The 25,555-nt window shown below is 40.7% G+C and overlaps 1 protein-coding gene across 4 annotated transcripts in view; it reads right to left on the reverse strand.

The window, feature by feature from the left end:
* The window catches only part of smap1 (small ArfGAP 1), a 247,473-nt gene that overhangs the window by 48,832 nt on the left and 173,086 nt on the right, over window positions 1–25,555 (reverse strand). For all 4 annotated transcript variants that reach the window (XM_080191966.1, XM_080191970.1, XM_080191967.1 and 1 more), the window contains one exon: window positions 4,286–4,413. In XM_080191966.1, the coding sequence (XP_080048092.1) occupies window positions 4,286–4,413 (128 nt within the window). The remainder of the gene's footprint in view (window positions 1–4,285; window positions 4,414–25,555) is intronic.

Here is a 25,555-nt window from a genome sequence, read left to right on the forward strand (position 1 = left end):
TGTGAAAGTAGGATCTGTTTTGGAAGCTGATTTTTTGACAGATGCAATGTCCAGCTGATTTCACATTATTATGATTGTGATGACTGAGGAATTGGCTTCAGTGAAGATGCTGGCGTTGTACCCATTTTCCCAGTTGACTTTGAATATAATGCAGAGACACAACTGGTGGAAATTATCCAACGACCTGAAGTGTCTTTTGTAGGTGTCTCAAGTCTTACTGCAATAGAGAAGGGTGGTAACAACAATGGTATTGTAAACTAATGTCTTTGTGTCCCCCCCCCCCCGCCCCCCCGCGCTTATGGAGGATCTCTGTTGTCAAAGATCTGTTGCGCAATTTTCGGAAGGCTGGCACACCTACTTCTGTGTTTAATCCCCTCTTTGAAGGTAGCCTTTGAGAGGGGCAGCTGCCAAGATATTGGAAGTGTTCAATGACTTCTTAAGACACCAATAAAAATAGCTGGAGATGCAGGTGCTTGTCCAAGAGAGGTTTGGAGGATGATTTTGGTCTGGATGTTGAGTGAGAGGCGAAACCTTTCATATGTGGAGTTGAGGAGATCAAGGGTATTCTGAATGCTGCTTGCAATGTAGTCCACAACTGTACAGTTGTCAATAAATTGCACAGTTGTCAGTATATTATGAGTAGTGTATATGTTCGACAGTGACCTTAGTCTTGGCTTTCAATTGGAGGTTGAAAAACTTCCTGTTAAGTCGAAACTCAATTGTGACCCTTATGGAAGTTGGTCACCAATCAGTTCCATGACCAGGCTGAGATAGGAGAGGAGAGTTGGGGCAATCAACACAGATACAAAAAAGCTCAATCTCCAAACCACCGCAAAGGACAGATCCCGTCATATCATTGTGTAGGAGTTACAAGATAGTAAAAAAATTGGCTGATCGAGTCAAAGGTGCTCGACAGATCAATAAAAGCCATACAGAGCTCTATATACTGTTCCTGGCACTTTTCTTGGATTGGTTCAGTGACACTAATCACGTATGTGATTGCCTTGAATGGCCGGAAGCCATACTGTGTCTCTGGAAGTATGCCTTCAGTGAAGCATTGAAGGTGGTTCAGGAGGTTTCATTTGAGAATCTTCCCCAAGAACAGGCAGAAGTTCACAGAACCTCTATGGTTCCCACAAATTGAATTTATCACTCTTCTTAAAAAGTGAAATAACGATGGCATTGCAAAAGTCGGGAGGCAGTGCCTCTTCCCAGGTTCTTGTAGAAGGTTTTAAGAGTTTGAGCAAGCGTTCATGACCCGCAGCTTTGAAGATGTCTGCAGGAATGTTGTCCTGACTACAAGAACCAAAGTACAAAAGCAGCAAGCAGAGCACCAACTTGATGAGAAATAAAAACACCAGAAATGGTTTTCATGCACCTTGAAAAGCATCCCTTGTACAATTCCAACCCACAGTCAGATGCTCCAAATAAGCTAGGACTTCAAGTTGCAAATCAAGGAGCTTGGTGAATAAAATGAAATCCTTTAAACTGTAGTTAGATTAAATTCATAAGAGGGGATGATGGAAAATGTCATCTCCAAATAGTCTTTGGAATCTTAACTCTGTTTCTAAATGGGATAATCTGCTAAGGCAAACGAAACAGGGTCACATCAATAATCTTCTCCGGCAGTCTATCCACATAGTAGAACCTTTATTTGTCAGATAATTTATATCTCCACACACTATAGGACTAGCTTGGCTTACCTACTAATAAATATATAATAAAATTGAAAAATGAATCTGAGTCTTAGTTTGAGAACAACATCACTGAAGAGGATGAATAGATCATTGCTGTATGTGAAGGAAGCTTCAGGCATCCTCCACACCATGGGAGAATACCAAATTTGTATAATTCTAGGGCCCATCGTAGGTACTGTGGCTGATCTGCCAAAGATATTCGGGTCCCAATTGAACCAATAAATGCTTGATCAGACAAAGAACCCAAAAACACACATTTAGAACTTCCTGAGACTATGAAGTCCAGTTCTGAATAGTACTCAATGTTTGCTACACGGGTGTGCACACAGATTATAGGCAAGGGATTGTAATGAGAAATTCTGCAAGCATGGTGATTCAAGAATGCAACATACTACCAGTATTGCTACCAGTTTTTTTATATGTAAACCATGGATCCTGAAGATTGCATAACTAACTTTATTCCTTAATTTTTGAGAAACATGCAATGACATTCTTGTTCAGCGAGATAGAAATAGGATCTTCACCACACCATCCTTTTCCAGTGCATCTCCACTATTATGCTGTAGCTGAGTGGAACTGTAGGTGCCTGATTCTCTTGCCTATTCAGTGGCAGGCAAATACTACATGGTCCATCTCTGACACTCCCCTTCCTTGATTTGTCTCCATTTCTGATAAACTGTCCTCCAAAACCCTGACAAGACCACCAACTCCCACAACTACAGCTCTTCACACCCCGCACCCTGCAAGGACTCCACCTCATTCCATCAGTTCCTTCGCCTCAGTCACATCTATTCTGATGATGCCCACTTCTCAAAATAACGCTGCCAATATGTCTTCCCTCTTCCTCAGTCTTGGTTTTCCATGCACTGTGGTCGATAGGGCTCTCAACTGCGTCCAACCGATCTCCTGGGCCACTACTCTTGCCACCTCTCCTTCCACCCCCCCCTCTACTTAACACATCTTCTCCTCACCTCCCATCAGTCTTCCGCAGGAATCGTTCTCTCCAGGACAGCCTGGTCCACTGCTCCATCACACCCAACACCCCCGGCCCATGGCACCCTCCCATGCAATCGTAGGAAGTGTAACACCTGCCCATCATCCCAGATCCTAAACACCCTTTCAGGTGAAGCAGTGCTTCACTTGCACCACCTTCAGTCTGGTCTGTTGCATTCACTGCTCCCAATGCGGTCTACTCTACAGAGAGATCAAACGTAGACTGGATGATCACTTTGCTGAACACCTTCAGTCCGCCTGCAGGCTGGGATCCTGACCTTGCTGTCGCTTGCCACTTCAACACGCCATCCTGCTCTCCTGTCCACAAGTCTGTCCTTGGCCTTTTGCAATGTTCTAGGGAACTCCAATGCAAACTGATCTCATTTTCCCATTGGACACTTTACAGCCTTCTGGGCTGAACATTCAGTTCAACAACTTCAGAGGATGAACTCTCTCTTCCACCTTCACTCCATTTCTATTTATTTTGTTTCATTTTGTTTCATCTCATTTATCCATCTTACCCTTCTATCTCACCTCCACTTTTGTACTTCTCCATTCCAGCTCTCTTCCACTCACCACCCAAGCCCCATCCAAGCCCTCAACCCCTCTTCAGTGCACTGTCACATTCTTCAGGAAGTTCTTTAACAATCTGTACCTCTGTTCTGCCATTCACACGTTCTGATCACTTTGCGGGCTCTTTCTCAGCATCTTCTCAGCCTTCTGTATCCTCATTTACATTCCTTTTGTCCCATTCCACCCCCCACCCCAATAGCATAAATTTCCATTGATTCTCTGACTCAAAACGTTGTCTCTATTCTGTCCAAGGTGCTGTCAAACCTGCTTGAGATTTTGCAGCATTTTCTATTTTTGTTTCATATTCTAGCATCGGCAGTATTTTGCTTTTAGCTGAAATAATATCTCACAATGGTTTCTCTACCAGTTCCCACCTCGTTATCTCTGGAGTCTCCTTAGGATCTATTTTGGAACTTCTGCTATATACACATGCTGCTCTTCAGCCCCAACAAACTCCGTTCTCTGATCTCGCCAGCTCCCCTTCCCAGGCACTGTCTCAGGATGAACCAGACTGCACCAGGTCCCCACCCTGAACACTGTCTCAGGATGAATCAGACTGCATTTAGTCCTCTCTCCGAGCACTGTCTCAGGATGAACCGGACTGCACTGAACTGTTGCATCCTATTTGCCCAGCGCACTTCCAACCTCCTTAAAACTAAGTTCCCTCCAAGTCGTGCACAATTCTATCTTGGAACTAAATTGTCGTTCCTTCACTGTTGCTGGGTGAAAGTCTTGACCTCTATCAAGTGCTGGACAATCAGGCACTTTACACTAAAAAAAATTTGCTATAACCTGCACTGCCTCAAGTAAGGTAGGTAAACAAAATCCAAAATGCTTCGAAGTTACGTAACATAAATGGACAGCACAATTCTGAGCTTGTCACTTAGTCAACTGAATTAAAAACTTGAACACGGGTAGTAGGAAACCTGCAAACATGCTCCCTCTCCACTGCTGCTTCTCTGCCACCTGCAATATAATTGTGGAAACAGCAAATAGACCACGTGACAATGCTCAAATTTTACCTGATGTAGCTGGGTGTCCGATGGTGGAAGTGGATTGGAAACCATAGGGCCAAAAATATCAAGGTCATCATTCAAGCTTGTCCCTGTAGTGGTGCTGCCATTAGCAATAGGAGCTTCAACAGGAGTATCTTGATGGGAGAAAAGCAGACAGCATAAGTACACCAATGTACAAAACAGAATAGACTTTTCAGGCTGCTTATAACATCTGTTGGAAAGTAAACGGGAATAACCTAAGTATTGCTTGCTTGGCACAGGCTAAGTCAATTCAAAATGATAACATTTCAAAATAGGATTACATTCAAAAGGTATTTAGTTTGGTTTAGAGAGCTATTTTTTACCCTGATAATTCAGTACAACAATTCTGGCCTATAACCTCCTGGTCTCCAGCGTCACATTTGAGGATAACCAAATGATGCACTGGGGAATTTCTCTAAGTTCCCACATAGGGATTTACCTGGCAATCACCCAGACGTGCTAACTTCCTCTGGAGGATTGTGTTGGATTGGCAACCATCTGACAAGCGATTTAAATCGCTAACTTTGGATGGTTCTGCCAGTTTTACCCCGATAATTACTTTGAAAAAGAGTTAGAAGGGGGAAAAGAAATCACTTCAAATTCTAGAGTGACTATCTAACAGGAAGTTATCCAACCCTTTGTAACCTTTTTAAGTATCGCATAGGATTACACTGTCACTTCTTATTTGGTGGCTTACAGGTTTGTCTATTGGACAAAATTGTTATTTGACCTAGAAGCTAACCTTCAGCAGCAAAGACATCAAGAACGCTGTCAGAAAACCAATTTAGGGAGCTTCAATTTATGTCATAGACGTAAAATTAATAAGAGAATGACTAGATTTTTTGGAGGAGCCACTCAACTTTGAATGATATTGCACAATGTGGTTCCTGACTGAAACAATTAGAACTCTCTAGCCCAAAAGCTATTACTAATTTTTCCAATGTTAAATCAGATTGAGGATTTTGGATTGACAGAAACTGCCATACCATCAAACATGGGAAGTCAATTACCAGAAGATTCTTTCAATTGTTGCAAATAAGGGAAGGGAATAACTCAGGGCAAGCAACACACATTGAATGGATCTAATCCATACAAACAGAGCATTCAATTCTATAATCTGAAACTGTATCAAAATCATAGAAAACACAAATATGCCTTACAGTCCAGAAACCTATTTCCTTTGTCAATATATTCTGTGACTTAGCCTCCAGTCTCCTGGTGGTAGAGAATTCCACAGATTAACCACTCTGAGTGAAGAAATTTATTTTCATCTAAATCCTAAATGACCTAAATATCCTGAGACTGTAACTCTTTGTTCTTGACTTTGACCTGCCCCACCCCCACACCAGAGGAATCATCATCCCTGCATCCAGGTTGTCCAGCCCTGTCAGAATTTCAGACTTTTCAATGAGATACCCACTCATTATTCTAAACTCCAGTGAATACAGGCTTGGTTAACCCAATCTCTCCTCATATGATAATCCTGACATCCCAGGAATCACTCCCTCTGCAGCAAGTATATCCTTTCTTAGGAAAGGAGAACAAAACTGCACACAATATTCCAGATGTGGTCTCATCAAGGCCCTGTATGGCTGCAGTAAGATATCTTTGTTCCTGTACTGAAGTTGTCTTGCAATGAAAGCCAACATCCCATTTGTCTTCTTGGCTGTTTGCTGCAACTGTATGTTTGTTTTCAGTGATTCGTGTACAAGGACACCCAGGTCCCTTCATAAGTCAACATTTTCCCATCTATCACTGTTTAAACAATACTGTACTGTTCTGTTCTTCCTACTGGATGGATCTGCCATATATTTGCCAAATTGAAAACTTGTCTTAATCATCTTGAAGCCTTTTAACATCCTCCTCACCTGCATTCCCACTAAGTTCCATGCCATCAGCAAACTTGGAAACATTACATTACATGCATCCAGATCATAAATATGTATTGTGAATAGCTGGGACTCAAGTACTGATCCCTGTGGGACTCCAATAATCACTGCCAACCACTCCAAAAAAGACCCATTTATTCCTACTGTCTGCTGACCATTCTCGATCCATGTCCCTAATCCCGTGCGCTTTAGTTTTGCACAATAACCTCCTATCTGGAATTTTATCCAAATGCATCACATCTACCGGTTCTCTCTCATCTATTCTGCTAGTCATGCCTCTAAAACACTCTAGGAGGTTTGAGGAACATGATTTGCCTTTCATAAATCCATGTTGGCTTTGTCTAATCCCATTGATATTTTCAAAGTGTCCTGATATCACATCCTTTATAACACACGAGCATTTTCCCTACTACTGATATTGGGCTGACCAATCTGTAATTTCTTATTTTCTACTTCCTTTTTTTTTTAAAATAGAGGGATTATATTTGCCACCCTCCAAACTTCCAGGACCGTTCCAGAGTCTACAGAATTTTGGAATATGACAATCAACGCATACATAATTTCCATGGCCACCTTTTTTTTTTTAGCACCCTGCAATGTAGATTACCAGACCCTGGGGCTTTATTAGTCTCAGTCCGAATAGTTTTTCCAGCATTTATTTCAGTAATACTAATTTCCTTCTATTCATCCTGCTCCCTTGACCTGGAAATCCCAGCATTTCTCGGAAATGATTTGTATCTGCTTCTGTGAAGGGAAGATAAGGTACTTATTTAATTACTCTGTCATTTCCTTGTTCTCTCTCATAAATTATCCCATTTCAGACTGTAAGGGACTTACATTTGTTTATATGCAACTTTATATGCCTCCTTTTTTGGCCTAATACTCTGCTCAATTTATTTTGTTAGTTATGGTTGGGTCACTTTTCCTGTTGCGTTTTTATATCAGAAGGGAACGTGTAATAGTTTGATTGCTTACATTCATTCCTTCAATATTATCAACTGCCATGCCTTTTAGTGAAGTTCCCCATCTATCGTAGTCAACTAGCTACTTTTGAGCTTCTGGGGATTCTCTTGAATGTTTGCATAAGATGTGCATGTTATTGACGTTTTTCTCTTTTAATCCACAGGTGCTTCAGTCCGCCTTGTTGTCCAACAAGGGGCATACACGCGGTGGGTCGTGCAAGGGCTGCTCTTGGATGTTTCACGTGCTTTACGTCATTAGTGTACGCTTAAACTGGACCAGATGCTGGGCAACACAACAGCTCAGTGACTATCACTGTTTGCTGTGCAGATACATGGATTTGGGCCAGTGTCTGTGGGAGAACGCACATTCTCCCCCTGCTTGCGTGGGTTTTCTCCGGGTGCTCCAGTTTCCTCCCACACCCCAAAGATGTGCTCTTAGGCTGACTGGTGTAACAAATTGTCCCTAAATTAGTCTCCCCTCAATCTGGTTTCCAATGTGGCGTGCCATAGGCATAGACAAGGGTCATGGGTGGAGAGGGGACTCAATGTTGAAATGGCGGGGTGGGCTCGTTGGGCCGAAGGGCCTGTTTCCTGTGCTGCGTTGTTCTTTGTTCTTTAGTGCCTCATACGTTCGCAGTTTCCTTTGCTCAGATTTAAATTATAAATTATTCTTTTAAGGAATTCAACTTCAGACAGAGTTCAATAATAGTCACTGGAATAGGTGTTTTCATTATACAAGGTTAATAGCATCCAAAACCAATATTGCTTAGCCTAAAATGTACACTCTGAGAAAACTGGCCTCTTAATTTTCACAGTCGTGGTCCAACACTAGAAACGACTTACAAACTACTCAGCTCTGAAAATCAACCTATGTCAGCTGTGGTAACTGTCTCATGTCCAAATTAGAGGATTGTGGCTTCGTGTACCACTCCAGGATCCGAACACAATTTATGCTGAGACTTTGGTGCAGTATTGATGATGTGCTGCACTATTGGAGATGCTTTTTTTGGGCGAAACTTTAAACTGATAACCCTTCTGCTCCCTCAGGTGGAGATAAAGATCCCCTGGTACCATTTCAAACAGCAAGGAAGTTCTCCCCAATGTCCTGGCCTTTAAACGATCTCTTATCACAGAAGCCAATTATCTGGTTATTATCACATTGTTGTTTGTGGGAACTTGCTGTGTGTAAATTGGTTGCCATGTTTCCTACATTACAACAATGATCGCACTTCCTGGTTATACAGCATTTGGGATACATGTGGTTATAAAAGGTGCGACTGTATATAAAAGTGCTATGTAAAATGCACATCCTTTATCAATAACAGGCACAGCAAATGTCTTGAGGGAGCTCCCATAATTCATTGGAGTCTCTGTAAAATGTGCCTCCACACTAAATACTGAACTCAAATTCAAAGAATTACTACTACAAAATGTTGGTCTTTGCAGCAAAAAAACCCATCAGCTTAATGCTCAGACACAGATCCAGACAAAATTGTAACACTGGAATGTCATACCTAATGGTTCATAATCTAGGATAATTTTAGTTTCATATAATTGCCACGAAAGATTGTGTTGGCCAAACTTGAAATAAGTATTTTGCCACATATTATTAAAGTAAGCTCCAAGTTGTCCAACAAATTTAAAAGAATTCGGAGTGGATTTTTAATGCTTGGGGATTGGAAGCTGCATAGGATCATAAATCAAATAAGACCATAGCAGCAGAATGTTTCACCTACTTTTTAAAATTATAACTTCTTTAATGAATTGTAAAATTGCACGCAGCATCAAATATTGATTCAGTATGACACAGCTATTGAGAGGAGTAAAGTGCATAAACATGAACTAGAATTCATCAAGAGACAAATTAATAATGAACCCTCAGTTTCATGTATCACACTAATATTTTTCTTGGAAAGGAGGAAAATATATTTTCCGTGTAAAGTCTCTTCCTCTCTTGATATTAAATTTTCAATTCACCATTATTTATCTCAACCCTTTTGCTTTCAACAGTCTCCATGTTTTTTCTCAAAAGGTTTATAGTTTCTCAGATGCCCATACAATCCTACTCACAAACAGAAGTACACCACTCTTGATTACCAACAATACCGTCAGCATCCTGGTAACTTAGATATTAAACTATGCGCATGAGCATTTGCTTCTCATTTATCTGATCAAAGTTCTGCTGAGAACAAAAGGATTAAAAGAGCAGGTTTTACTTCACCACGTCAAAATAATTCTTCTGGCTTGCTGCAAATTTGAAAACGATTCAAGCCTGATTACAGCACCGTTGACCACTGCTGCAGAATTATCCAACAGTGTGTAAACTTCCCTAGGTGTGTCCTCCTCCCAACCAGCAGCATGATGGAAGGAGTCAACACATTCCTATCCAATAGCATTTACTAATTGGCTGCTCAGTTTGGGTTCCTCCCAGACTGCCTTGGTCCAGGCTTGTATAGATGAGCTGAATTCTAAAGGTCAGCTTATTGTGACTGTTTTCTGACATCAAGGCACCAAAGTCAATGGAGATCAGGGGGAAATTCTCTAGTGGCTGCAATCATACTTGACACAAGGCAAGACGGTTGTCATTGTTCAAGGTCAACCATGTCAGCCTTGGGATATTACACCAGGAGTTTTAAATGTCCAAGAACAAGCTGCATCAACGAGTTACCCGCCACAGAAAGATCAGGGGTTGTGCTGTAGCTGATGATTACGCAGACATCAGCTCCAAATGCTCCATAACTTGGCCATTCCAGCATGTAAAAAGAGGTGGAGAATATCCAGGTTTGAGCTCAAAGTGGCAAGTAACCCACACAAGTGCCCGACGACCACAATCTATAATGAGAGAGCGCCTAACCACCTCAATGGTATTGCCACCAGTAAGACCCTCACTATAAACATCTTGGGAATTACTGTTGATCAGAAACTCAACAGGATCAGATCATTGGAGCAGGTTAGAGGCTGGGAATATCACAGCCAAGATCTCAGCTCTTGTCTTTCCAAAGCCTTTCTATCATCCTCAAGGGACAGGTCAAGAGTGTGATCAAATACTTTCACTTTGCTGGCCAAGCATAGCTGCAAAAATACTCAGGGAACTCAACACCTTCTAGGGCAAAGCTGCCCACTTGATCAGCATCTCACTTTAAATGTAAACATTCACTTCCTTTAGCACTACAGCAAGTTGATAAAATTTCTTCAGAGACACATCTCAAACCTGAAAACTCCACCATCCAAAGAGTCAAGAGCAGCAAATGCATCACATACTCAGTTCCCCTTCACAATGACATATCATCTGACAATTATCACTGGCATTCATTATTGCTGAATCAAAATCCTGGACCATTCTGCAGAACAGCATTTTATAGAGAGTACATTTAGCACACATACTTCAACATTTCAAGGTTGCCTACAACAACCAGCTTAAGGGAAATCAGAGGTGGATATTTAATGTCAGCTATACCTGTGAAGCCCTGCCCAAAGAATAAGAAGTCAGCGACAAGAATGTAATTTTCCAGTTGGCAAAGGGAAAAAGTAAGCTGATGCTAACTACATGTCCACAATAACTTCTCCAAGAAATCTATCTGCAAATTGCACCATGACAAGCCAAAATCTTTGGTTAGTTTCTTAGATTATGAATTTCTGTGCGATGCAAATTCTGAAACATTACCTAACCAGACTGAAACGCCAAAGAGGGTGGATAAAGGCCCAGAGAACTCAGAAGCACTTTTTAAAAGCCCAAGAAATTTCCATTCGAATAGACTTGCGATATCTTGCGATTCCACTTTCTTTTGACTTAGTCTTATTAATTTTTATACTCCTTCACATGAACTATTACCAAACTATCCCACAGCTTTTCACTTTAGCATAAATCAATTTATACTGCTCTAGAAAACCAGTCTTTCCTTTCGGTTCCACCACATAGCTCAGGCAGAAAATTACATTTTACACTTTTGGGTTCAAATGAATTGATAGAAAGAGACGCAATTCCTTTAGTTTTGCGTCCTTCCACCCAAATCCTAAGGATTTTGCTGGTACAGCCTCAAGAAACAGATTATTCATACTTAATTTAAATTGTCTTTATTAACACAACTTGTCTAATGTCGTCTGATAAAAACTGGCATAGAATGTCTAATTAGTAGCACTGCATTGCATCATTCTTTTGAGTGTGCAATAACTGAACATAGAGTTTTTTTTTGTTTAAATTGAATAGCTTTTACAAGTGCATTTTGAAGCAAAAATTACTTCCTTAATTAAAGATCTCAAGTGCCTTACATTGAATTAGCATAATGATCTTGGCACAATCTCTAAAACAAGATAAATCTCTACACACAAGTTTCTAACAAGGTATGGTTGAACTTTGATTTGTTTTACTGGAATGTTATGACTTTCGCACCCAGAACAGCACGTACCAACAACTTCACATCTTTACGTTATCACTGCCAGTTGGTACAAATTGATGAGAGTCTAAAACTGTTGTAATTATTATGCTACAACTCCACAAGAGATAGGGACCACCAGAGTGGAGTGATGAAAATTCCTGCTATCTTGTACTAAGAATTATCTTGAAATTGCCTTCCCAGATTCACAAATACTTCGATCACTCAGCAGAATGTAGTCAAATTGACAGCATATGGCCAAGTAAACTGATATTCTCCATCACTGATTAATCTATATTGAGCAGATACATTTTGAAAGTAGTAAAGTTATTTCTAATAGATATCTTAAATAGCCAGCATTATACATAAATCCAAATAAACACCAGCCATGAAGAATTGCAACATTTTCTATCATGCTAACGTGTGCTATACAAAACAGTTAAAAATCTTGACAGCCAAGCGGAGTACTTTTTTTTGGGAATTCAGGATGTGCTATAGTTTTAACTCTGACTTCCTGTATAAAATGTAAGAAACTGTTATCATGGAGAAAACTTTAGGTTTTTTTGGCTGTTATTTCATCCACTTTTCTTTTTAAGCCCATAATTTTAAACTATAAACAGAAAACGTTTAGTGCATCGGGGAGTTGAAATTCAGCGGGCAGGGTTTTCCAGGGGTGCTCGTCCGATTTCAACAGACCTCTCCATGTCCACTCCTCGCCCTCTACGATTGCCATGGCAGGCAGATCTAGAAAATTCGCCCATATGTTTCATTTTTGCAATGACAGAGAAAAATACACTAGAATGCATTCTCGTGTGGGGCCAAATGGGCAATCTAAAATGGCCACTTGTAAAGCACTCTGGGAGAATTGGGCAAGAACTAAAACAGCAGGTTGCAGCCTAAAAGACTGAGATAAACAGGCTGCAGCTCAGGTGACTGAATACACAGGATATGTGCTATCTCCGGGGCAAAAGGGAATTTCTGGTCAAACTGGGTTGTTTACCAGACATTTGGGAGGTATGTCCTACTTGTCCCCAGCACTTACAGACATGGCACACACCCAGAGATTGGTGTGGCATCACCTGATTGGGCCTTATCGATCAGGGTCATCAAGTCCTGGTCAATAGATTGGCAATGGCCAAAGGGAGCGTGAAACCCAACAGGGTTATAAAGGGTGCTGCGCAACCAAGAATCTCTCTCTCTCTCACCCCATGAACGAGCTACAATAATGGTGACTATCGCCAGCAACGACCAGCGCAAGGAGAGCCACCACACCCAAGAAGGAAGGAAGAAAGACCAGAGCCAGAGTGCCAGACCAGGTCCAAAGGACCGGACAACGCAGAAGACTACAGAGACCAGTGCACAGATAAAGGCCAATATCTACTTGGATACTTGCCAGTCAAGCAAAGTTAACTCAAGGTCTAGTATTGGTCTTGAACTTTAATATGATAACTTATTGTTGGTTGGTGGGTGATTATTGACGATGTGTTTTAAATAAACATTGGTTGTACCAAGAAGTCTACACGTAATTCTTTGTCCACTACATAAGGGTTAAAACAGACTGTGTGGCAGGCACAAGTTTGTTGATAAGGGGCCAATGTTGGTCCTATCAATTTGCAACTGTTCTTGCAGGGCCAAGAACTAAATCAGTGAGTCAGATGGGATGTAATGAAATCTACATAAATTTTAGAATTGTGTGCATAACAAAGATTTCAGGAAATGTTGTAAAATGCTATTTATTGGAAAGGGAAAGAGTATGTGCAGAACTTCCACGTCTATATTTTGGAAATGGTTTGAATTATTGGTCCTCTTGCTGACTTGCATTTCACAGGCATATTGGTTTCTTACAATAAAGTAAAAGAAAGATTCATTAAATACACAGCAAGAATGCAACAAAGGGAAACATGCAAAGCTCACCTCAACTTAGTTTTCAATATTGGATTTATTGTCATATTTAAAGCAACGTACAATAACAATGCAAGCTTATTCAATAGTTAGGGATTATTTCTTTCCTTCTTCTCAACCCATGTCCTTTTTAATGGAAACTACTGGCTCAATTAGACATGTACATTCATGCCTATTTAGAATTAAAACATTATTTTATTGCCTGAGGCATGTAGAGAAGTGATCTAAAATGTCAGCTTCTGGCCAAACCTGGTACCTACGTAGGGGGCTGAAGACAGTGCACGAGCCTTTTGTTTCTTCATTTACACTATATAACAGACGATCATTTCAAATGGGAACTCTGACTTTTCCTGCAAAAATTGTGTCAAAGGCATTTTTAGTTCAGGGACATCAGTTGCATCATTTGGAAACACTGAGCCAAAGAGTACATTGCTAAAGAGCGATTGTGATGGTTACTTCCACTTTTGAATTTGCACTGAGACATGGAGTGAATAATTTAGATCACTTCTCCTTAATGGCCTTTATGGGTTGTAAATCAAATAAAGCACTCCTGGCAGACTGTCTAGTTCCCAATGGACGGGTGCTCTTCTCAGAACCAATTCCTACTTTTAACGTGACAGTGGAGAATGCTTGAGGTTAAGTTCCACTTGTACTTCCCAAGAAGATACAAGGCTGCCTACAATACACAAAACAACAACTGTCATTTTGAATTACAAACTTCGCTTGCACTGGCATTGCATTCATGGTTCAATAGCAGGCTTGTGATCTGACCTGGTTACCTGCAAAAACATTCTAGATTCACATAGTTCATAATCTAAGTTTAAATTTTTGAATCTCATCAGCAGATCAAGTTCACATTGCACTTGTGTGGCAGTCAAAGGAAGTAAGTACTGCAAGGACATTCTGGAGACTTCACTGAGGAATTCTGATATTGACTCAGGAAAGCTTGCCCCGGATCACTGCATCTGATGCAAACAAATATAAAAAGAATGCTTCATCCATAAAAAGCAAACACATAACAGAGGCAATGAGAAAGCCCAAGGAGAGGAAATCCTTGTTCAAAACACCAAAGTAGACATATCCTGTCTTATTTGCAGCAGAACCTTTTGGAAGTCGATTGGCCTTAGCAGTCACCCACATACCCACCTCAACCCTACCAAACCTTGCTGAAAAAGGAGTCCAGTATTGTATGTTATCAGACATATTAGGATTGGAAATACATTGCAGTTATTCCAAGCTAATAGGTTGGAAAGCTATGCAGTTCAATAACGCCAAATGGCACAAGTGCCAAATGCTGACTTTTATGTTCATGGTAAGAAGTCTCACAACTCCAGGTTAAAGTCCAACAGCTTAATTTGGTAGCAAAAGCCACTAGCTTTCAGAGCACTGCTCCTCCGTCAGATAAGTGGGAGTTCTGTTCACAAACAGGGCATATAAAGACACAAATTCAATTTACAAAATAATGGCTGGAATGCGAGTCTTTACAGATAATCAAATCTTAAAAGGTACAGACAACGTGAGTGGAGAGAGGGTTAAGCATAGGTTAAAGAGAAGTGTATTGTCTCCAGACAGGACAGTAAGTGAGATTTTGCAAGCCCAGGCAAGTCGTAGGGATTACAGATAGTGTGAAATGAACCTAAGATCCCGGTTGAGGCCATCCTCATGTGTGCAGAACTTGGCTATCAGTCACTGCTCAGCGACTCTGCACTGTCGAGTGTCATGAAGGCCGCCTTGGAGAACGTTTACCCGAAGATCAGAGGCCGAATGTCTGTGACCACTGAAGTGTTCCTCAACAGGAAGAGAACACTCTTGCCTGGTGATTATCAAGCGGTGTTTGTTCATCTGTTGTCATAGCGTCTGCATGATCTCCTCAATGTACCATGAATCAGGACGTCCTTTCCTGCAGCAGATCAGGGAGACAAAGTTGGCTGAGTTGCAAGAGTATGTACTGTGTACCTGGTGGATAGTGTTCTCATGTGAGGTGATGGCATCCGTGTCGATGATCCAGCATATCTTGCAGTGGTTGCTGTGGCAGGGTTATGTGGTGTCGTGGTCACTGTTCTCCTGAATGCTGGGTAGTTTGCTGCGGACAATGGTCTGTTTGAGGTTGTGCAGTTGTTTGAAGGCAAGAAGTGGGTGTGTGGGGATGGCCTTGGCGAGATGTTCGTCTTCATCAATGACATGTTGAAGGCTCCAGAAGATGTCGTAGCTTCTCCGCTCCGGGGAAATGCTGGACGACGAAGGGTGTTCTGTCTGCCGTGCCCTGTGTTTGTCTTCTGAGGGGGTTGGTGCGGTTTTTTGCTGTGATGCATCTGAACTGTTGATCGATGAGTCGAGTGCCATATCCTGTTCTTATGAGAGCATCTTTCAGCACCTGGAGATGTCTGTTGCGACCCTCCTCATCTGAGCAATCCTGTGTATATGGAGGGCTTGTCCGTAGGGGATGGCTTCTTTAACATGTTTAGGTGGAAGTTGGAGAAGTGGAGTATTGTCGTAGCGTCTGCATGGTCTCCCCAATATACCACGCCTCGGGACATTCTTTCCTGCAGCATATCAGTGTATCTTATTTTCACAAGCGTAGTAATATTTCTAATAGTGATGCTGCATAGTAAAAGAGTGCTTGTGAGTGCAATTCTGAGACATCAATATCCTGGGACATCGAATCACCTCCTTCTAGGAAAAGAGAATCTGCGTGTATACAATACCATGGCACTCAGCATGTTCCAGTGTGTCATACAACCAATTACTGCAGATGTGCAATCACTATTGTTACACAGGAAATCAAGGCAGCCTCCCTCTGCTTTCAAATTCACCTCTTTTGTCTAATTTGTCTGCCTCCTGCCATCTGTTTTGGCTGGGTACTCATTTTCTTTGTCGTGCCTCAGTGAAATACCCAGGGACATTTTTTTCTACTTCATAACCACTGTATAAACATAACCAAAAGAGAAAACGCTGGAAAATCTCAGCAGGTCTGGCAGCATCTGTAAGGAGTGAAAAGGCCTGACGTTTCAAGTCCAGATGACTTGAAAAGTCAAAGCTAGAAGGCATTAAAGTGGGAGATATTTGTACTGCAGTGTGAGGGGATGAAAGATGAGCCATAGCCGTAGAAACCAGGGAAAAAGACTTCTAACAGCTGTCCACAGAGAGAATAAAGGGCGTGAATGGCCAAACGGCTAAGAGGCTGTAAATTATGACAGAAGAAGTTGGGGGAGGTGGGAGGAAGAAGATGGGACAGAAGTCGAATATAGAGAAAGGGTGGGAGAAAAGATAAGAGATGGGGATGTAGTAAGGGAAAAGAGTGGGGGGGGGGGGGGAAGAAAAATGAGGAAAGACAAAAAAAGAAATGAAAGGTAGAGAACAGTAAAAATTAAACAAAATAGAACAAAAACAAAAGGGACCAAGGTGAGGTAGAACAAATCACATGAAGTTGTTGAATTTGATGTTGAGACCGGATTTGAGTTGAGCTCCAGTGGAACATTGCAGCAAGCCAAGGGAGCAGGATTCTATGTTAAAATGGCAAGCAACTGGAAGGTCAGGGTCCTTACTGTGCACGGCCGAAGGTGCTCAGCAAAGCAATTACCCAGTCTACGCTTGGTCTCTCTGATGTGGAGGGGACCACGCTGGGAGCAGCGAATGTTTATACATTTGGTATATTGCATAAGTTGTTATTTGACCAAGCAGTATTTACACCAGGTCAAATATGTGGCTGGGAGTTGCTTTTCAGCAACTTAGCATTCACAAGTAGGAGGATATATAATTTACTTTATCTTGTGTGTTTGCAAAAAGTGGAAGGAAATCTCAAGCTATTCTCAGTGGCTTGTAAACACAATTGAGCAAAAGGATTTTTAATATTACACCCCAGATGATGAAAATAGCCATTTTTGCCTTAAAGGGCAAGAAATTTTCAAATAAAATGTAGCAACACTATACTCCAGCCATATTTCATTACCACTGTGCTATTAGAATTGATAAAGGAGCAGAGAGGTTGATCAGCGAAAGGGACTGTCCCTGAAAATTCTTAGCACTGCTCTACAAGTTCAAGTCAATTGGAAGGTGCTGACTTCCAGTCCTCATGTCAGAGCATCAAGGGCGAGGGTGGGAATAATTCATCTCATTACCTGTGGCAGTTGCCTTAGCTAGGAACGAACTGAGGCATTTCAAGAGCGAGGAAGAGGTGGGAAATAAGTAATTAGCAAACGAGCCAGCTGACGATACATTTGGCTCCAAAGGCTTTACTTACATTAAGAAATGTTTAAGTATGTTTATGACAGGATTTCCAGATCAGCCGCACTTTGGCTGAATAGAACAAAGCAAATCACTACCCAGGTCCTGCTATCACTGATGTCTGGAGCTAACATTAGGGCAGGTGGGAGTTTTACCTTCGAAAAAAGTGACTAGAATTTTGGGCAGAAGTGTGACATTTCTAACTTCCTGGATCTATTATGCCTCAGCTTGCCTCTAACCTAAGTATTTTTGGGCCCATTGCATTTAAAACTGTGGTATGCAAACTCTATATTCTAGACATTGATACTATATCTGATCAAAGAGTGGTCCAAGCTGGGCTAAATTCAAAGCTCCAAGAGGATTAACACGCAAGATAAGCAACATTATAACTGGTTAGAAATTTCACCAGTTGCCAATAAGAGGAATACAAATCTTCCTTTTTGGAAAAAGGATAACTCAAAATGAAAACTCACTATGAAGAATTGCAACTTCCAAGAAGAAACTTCTACTCTTATATAAGGAAATACCAGGTGACCTTTTATTCAAGAGGAATCTTGCTCACTTAAATTATTCAGGTAACATCCTTAACAGTCTAGCAGAGCTTTCAAAAATCACAGTTCTTTCACTGTCAAATTATCTTAAGTTGTGCAATTTTATTTCTTAAATCATTTAGCTTTTTTGGCAATTAACAGCTGCTCTTCACATCAATATCTGCTTCACATGCTCATTTTCAGAACTTTATAGCACGCAGGAAGTGGGTCCTTACCATAAGCCCCCAAACCTACAAAACTCTCCCCCATCCCACTTACTTTTTCAAGCTGCCAAATTCGTGAACATTTTGAGCTTTTAAGCAGCAGGTCAAATTTTAAAATTGGAAAAGAGAACCTGCATGTGTACAGTGCCTTGGCACTCAGCATGTTTCAGTGTGTCATGCAACAATTATTGCAGATGTGCAATCACTATTGTTACACAGGAAATCATGGCAGCCTCCCTCTGCTTTCAAATCCACCTCTTTTGTCTAATCTGCCTCCCTCCTAGTATCTGTTTTGGCTGGGTACTCAGTTTCTTTGTTGTGCCTCAGTGAAACATCCAAGGAACTTCTTTTTCTACTCTACAACTACTATATAAACATAAGTTGCTTTTGGCCAAGCAGTATTTTACACCAAGTCAAATATGCAGCTGGGAGGTGCCTTTTCAACAGCTCAGCACTTAGATGAAAGGATATATAATTTACTCCATGTTGTGTTCTTGCAAGAAGTAAAGGAAATCTTAAACTATTCTCATTGGCATTTAAGCACAATTGAGCAAAAGGATTTTTAACATTACATGCAAGACATATTCTCTGCCCTCTTTCTCCTCAAAAGAACAAATCATCTGCAAATCAATCTAGGAGAAGGTGATTCAATGTCTCAGCATGCTGATGTCTCAGAATTGCACTCATGCACTATTTTACTATGAAGCATCACTGTTAGAAATATTACTTTGCACATGAAAATAAAAGTCAGCATTTGGCACTGTGGAAGGGAGTTCTGAGTTAGTTAGCAGATCCACAGGCAGATTTGTAGTTTTATATAATAGCTAGGAGAGAAAGGTTTAAGATAATTTTTACCAAACAAGATAATGTTAGCAGTTTGCTCAAATGTGGGTGCAATAACAGCATTAAAATAAATATGATTTTTAAGGTGTCTATATTTGCATATTAATTAATGTATTTTAACAAAGTAGATTTCTTACATACTTGTTCGCCTCAGTCAAAATGCAAGCGCTGCAGAGATGACTGGAGACGTTCAAGAAGTTCAACTGCTAAATCCATTGGTCAGCAGAACAACTGTAGTTTCGAGCCCCGGGACAGTTATTGAAACATTAAGTATCCAATTCATAGGGCGTTTATTGTCCAAGACATAGAAAGTGTAATTTCTTGGGCCCAGGCTAGAGGCGCCCTGAGTTACAAAGCAACAAGGAAATGAGTCTTGCCAGAGGGAAGCGATCCGGTTTTTGGACAGAAAAGTGAAATATCATTATGTCAACTAGTGCACCGCAACTGACTAAGATAAATCTGTCATGTTTTCAGCTGACATGTTAATATGAAATAATAAGCAAATATGAATTTAAGTTAATTAGCAGTATCTAAGATAAGCAAAAAGTATGACTGTATTGTACTTTGGGCTCAGTGCCTCACAACTTTAGAGAGGTCTTGCAGCACGGGCCCAGAGCTATTCAGCCATCCGAAGGCCTCCCACGGCCGTAGGTTAAAGTTTTGTCTGTCTTGTATGATTTTTCATATTTGTAAATAAAGTTTAGTTATCCCTTAAGCACAGACTTTGCCTTTCCGAGATTAATTTTTAGGTTTTCTTAAAATTTTAAGAAAATCAGGCCACCAAAAAATCCCCCTCTATGAAATAAAAGTCAGCCTTTGGCACTCATGCCATTTGGTGTCATTAAACTGCATAGCCTTCCAACCTATTGGCTTGGAATAACTGCAATGTGTTTGCATTCCTATTATGTCTGATAATACAGTCCTGGACTCCTTTTCCAGCAAGGTAAAAGCTGAGGAAGAACCCAAAATCTGGTTATATTCAATGATGGCACCTGGGGTAGCAACTTGAAATTGGTACGCAGAGTCCTTTAAGTTGCGGCTTTATTTGGAGGCACTGCTGATTCCCCCATCAATTACTTACAGTCCAAACACTGTTCAAACAAGTGTCACTCTTCCAGTCTTTGTTCACCCTGGTTTCATGTCAAAAAGGCCAACAGGAAGTCCTGTGGCTGGTGGGAGCACCATGAGAAAACATTTGTCACTGAGTTTTGAGCAGAAAGTGGAGATACTAATGGGTCTACAGATGAACATCTCATTGAAAAGATTCAGCACAGAATATGACATTGTTACATTGACCATATGGAGAAGGAAAAGGAGAACATGCTTAAATTTTATGCTGATGGTGACGTGCCCTAATCAATAACATGAAAATATTCCATCAAAGACTATCCAGTCTATGTGCACAAAGTATTACTAGAGTGGATCAGGCAGTGTTGGAGCAAAAAAATCCACTGGATCACTTTGTTCACATGGCCCAAGGGGACGTTTTCCATGAAGAGTTGAGTCTATGTGAATGTTCGTCAGGATGGAATGACAAATTTTAAAATGTCATCATGAACACCTGCTGAATGTATGCAATGAAAAAGATTCAGTTGACCGTGAAGCTGCAGCGGCAAACTAGAAGAACGCATTTTCCATAATACAGGAAGAAGGTCTACCAGCAGAGCAAGTGCACAAGGCTGATGGGACTTTATTACATTTGAGGCATAGTCCCAGGAAAACCAATGTAGCTGTGGATGAGACAGTACCAATGGGATTCAAATATTCTAAGAAACGACTTACTGTTCAAATGTAGTAGATACCCCAGGTATAAATTACTTGCTATTGGTAAAAGCCAGGGTCCTAGGTCTTTCAAGGGGATTAGGACTTTCCCTGTTGTTTCTAGGATCAATAAGCGCACTTGGATGGCTAGACAAATTTTCCTTGATTGGTACGAGAACCATTTTGCCCCTGAAGGCAGGACTCATGGTCAGTCTGTGGATCGTCCTGTTCTCCTTTGATAATTGTGCTGCATATCCTGATGCAGAATCATCGCAGCTTTCAGATTTTGTATGCTGCCCAATTGTACTTCCCTTATCCAGCCATAGATCAAGGCATCTTGTGAGCATTGAAGACAAGATACAAGGCAGAATTTAGATATGGCTGCTTGAAAGCGCAGTGATGACCCCTTCCATCGTTTTACTGATGATCAAAAGTAGGCTGACATCATCGATAACTGGCTGGATTAGAATTGTCCTGATTCGTGTAGACAGGACATAGCTGGGCAATCAGCTGTACAGGAACAAGGAGTTTTACAACAATTGATATGGTTTCATGGTCAGACTTTTAATTTCAGATTTTTATTGAATTCAAATTTCACCATCTATCAGGGTGGGATTTGAACCCAGGTGCCCAGAGCATATCTCTGGTTTCAAGTCTATTGACAATACCATTTTGCCACTGCCTTCCCAAAATGTAATTTGGGAATTTTGGTCCTTTAAAAGATCACATATAGTTGCTAAATATCTGGTAATATTTCAAACATCTGCTTTCTGGTCAGGAGACCCGAGTCCCCTTTGTAGAAAATGGAGGGTGGGAAAAAAAGTCCAATTTTCTTGGACCAGAGAGGACGCTGATCACCAGCTCTTAAAATTCTACAAACACTGCTCAAACGTTACACAGAGATGTACAGAAGTAGTCAGTGGGGACCATACCTACATTTTCCCTTCCTGAGTCCAACATTTTGCTCCCTCACAATGCTTTCCTACAGCAGCAAATTTTGTATCAGAAACTTGGACAGGTAATGAAACAAATCCACACTGCACCAAGAGGAGGAATTTCAGGGACTGGATAGATCATTTTGCCCAGTGGCAAAATTCTCAGTTCCAGCTCCACCACAAATCTCCTGCACTCTTTTGGTGTGCTTATCCAATTAAAACAAATAGGTTGCCGCAATATGGCAATGTAAGGAACATCAATTGATATCAAAAGGTAGAGGGATATTTGTTTAATTATTCACTTAGTTCAGAACCTAACAATGGCCCAGGCGAATCCCATAGACAGCAAGAGAATTTAAGATGTTACCGGCTGACTTTCATGCGCCAAAAAGTTAATCCAAGCTAAGCCCCAGAACCAAGTTCATGACATTTACATGGGTGAGAGGGAATGAGCTGTTAATTATTCCAATAAAACCCAAGAAAATAGCAATTTTACTCTGTAATTAACAGCATCCAAACAAGTAAAAATCTGTGGGTGCTGGAAATTAGAAACAAAACAAAATGCTGCAAGTACTCAACAGATTGGGTAGAATCTGCAGAGAGGGGAAGCTGTGGCCATTTTCCTAACTGTTTAGGAATTTATCTTCTTACTCTCCTAGTTCTCAGCTCACTGGAACTACTAAGCAAGTGAGATACAAAAGTAGCAGCTTGTATTTGGATTTAGCACTCTTAAATGTGATATCATGTCTCCAAGTTAACTCTGCTGGGCTAGCCATGTGCTTCGTGTGTCAGAATCCCAACTGCCAAAGTAAATCTTCTTCCAACTCAAGGAAAGCTCCCAAAGACAAAGGAAGCAGTTCAAAGACACTCTGAAAGCTTACCTCAAGAAATGCAACACAGGTATCAATGCCTGGGAGAACCAAAGCTCAGAACAGGCCTACCTGGAGGAACCTCCTGATTGAAGGGACACACTTCAAGAACAAGAGGAGATCTGGGAAAGGAATATTGAGAAACCAAGAGTCAAACCACCTCCCAGAAACACCTACCTGGTTTGCAGTCAGGGATGCAGCTCTAGTATGGGGCTCATCAGCCACACAAGGACCCAAAGAACCCAGGACCAGTGACAGTTTCTTAGCTGGTCAATCATATTCACTAGCAAGTGATCGCTGAAGAATCATGCATCAAAAACACTTCACACAAAGAAATGGACCATATGGTACAAAATTTTAGCCAAATGCACAAAATGTTAAATCTGGCCTAAACAGCTAAAAAAGCACAGGGTCTGCTGCTTTTAACGTAACAGGGCACCAAGCTTAAACAACATCCAATGTAACAAACCAATTTCTTCAAGGAAAAACAAGGAAAAGGAAAGGTCAAACATGGAGCCCTTTAAGTACTCGAAAAGTGACTGCTTAAAGACAGGAAGAGTCAGCTTTAGTGCTGGCTGTATTAGGACAATATGGAGTGCAGTCAGGTGGAAACGAGAGATAGTGGTGGAGAATAGAGTTGACAATATTGAAAGATATTAAGATGTTGTTAGCATGTCAATTTTGTGGTCAGATTGCAGTGATGCGAAGAGAGCTTTGAGATGAGCACAGTGTGAACCAAAGTGATAAAAAACACATTCAAGCAAAACTTTGCAAAGACGACTCTCAGATAATGGCTGTGTGCAACTTTTATGTTAGTTTTCATTCTTGAAGGAGAATTATTTCAGGGGTCATGATTCATAGTTCAATTTAAAGGTCAAATTTATTTCTTATGTGTAATTGCATTTCAGAGGAGGAATAAAATATTGGTTTGATAGGCTGTCAGTGTTAAAATGAAATCTCAGTTTCAAAGACATTAAGATGTAGAACTCTCTAAACCCTAATCGATGACATCAAATCATTAAAAACCTTACACTGTCAGCTTTTATTATGAATCCAACTATACAAAACTGTGCTTGCTCCTTTTTAAATGCTTCTTTGCTCTCAGCAAAGTACATGAAGAACGCTGAAATATCTCTACTGTTTATAATCATTGGCAAAATAATGATGAAATTTTTAAATACTGAAGCTATTTCTTTTGTCTCACATATTTTAGCAGCAGGTAGCTTTCTAAGATCAATACCAGATGACAAAAACCTGTCAGTGTTCTCTCCAAAAGCAGTTGCAGCCTACCAGTTACATCAAACTAATTCATCTGGAAATTGATTTTACTCTCTACATGAAATGACAAAAGCATATTGGTGCTGAGAACCCCAACTTCAAGTGTTTTGCATTTTAAAGCAAGTCGTCTGGCCCTTCTGTTTTTATTTCAATCTGTCAGTAACATGTCTCTCGTAAGATTTGGTTCAACTTCATATCTCCTGTGCTACTTTCGCATAGTGGTTAGCACTGCCGCCTCACAGCACCAGGGACCCGGGTTCAATTCCTGGCTTGGGTCACCGTCTGTGTGGCGTCTTCATGCTCTCCCAGTGTCTGCATGGGTTTCCTCCGGGTGCTCCAGTTTCCTCCCACACTCCAAAGATGTGCAGGTTAGGTGGATTGGTCATGCTAAATTCTCCCTCAGAGTACTTGAGCAAATGCCAGAGTATGGCGACTAGGGGATTTTCACAGTAATTTCATTGCAGTGTTAACATAAGCCTACTTGTGACACTAATAAATAAACTTTAAGACTTAATTTCATTATTTTTCATATATTATCTAAACACAGATTCCCAGTGTACTGCCCAAGACCTAATTTCATTGTAACTAGCTGAATCATTGGTAGAACTGTGAACAATTTTAGCTCTGTGGTTTTACTGTGCAAAGTTCAATGCTGTAAATTGAAATTATCCATGGGTGTACAAGATATTCAGGAGGCTACTTGTTATAAACTTGCAAAATGACTTCTTTAGCTAAAAACAGTGGGGAGCAAACTGAAGCAAAACCAAATAGTTGAATTTGAGTACAGCCAGCGAAGCTCAAAAGCAATAGATAAAGTTCATAAATATCATAGCTCAGCTTGGTAAAATACAGGAAATACTCTGTTTTGCTCCAAGACTCTAGAAAGTCCACTGAGAGATTGGTGGACTTGAAATGGAGACGTGACCCCATTGCCCCAGTCTGACATTGGACAGCTAAACTTTTTAAAAACCAAAAGATAAATATTAAAGGGCACATGAAGCGAGCACCTTTTGAGCCTCTACCACAGGGGAGCTGAAAAGATTTTGTGACCACCAAGTGAAACCTTCAAATGCTTGCACCAGACATAAGAGCTGCTGCACCTCAATATTTAGCTAAAATACCCAAAAGTCAAAACATAATTCCAGATTCGAAGCATTGGCTAAAAGAGAAAATGCTGAAAAATCTCAGCAGGTCTGGTAGTATCTGTAAAGAGAGAAAATACTTGATGTTGATTCCAGATGACCCTTTGTCAAATCTAAAAGGCACAGAAAGTGGGAGATATTTATACTATAGGATGAGGGAATTAAAAATGAGTCACAGCCACAAAAACTTACCCTACAGTGTAAATAAACATCTGGACTCAACATCAAATATTTTCTCTCTTTACAGATGCTTCCAGACCTGTTGAGATTTTTCAGCATTTTTTCTTTTGGTTTCAGATTCCAGCAGTAATTTGCTTTTATCT

Source organism: Carcharhinus amblyrhynchos, chromosome 7 (genome assembly GCF_965287045.1).
Source record: "Carcharhinus amblyrhynchos chromosome 7, sCarAmb.v2.hapA, whole genome shotgun sequence".
Lineage (NCBI taxonomy): Eukaryota > Metazoa > Chordata > Chondrichthyes > Carcharhiniformes > Carcharhinidae > Carcharhinus > Carcharhinus amblyrhynchos.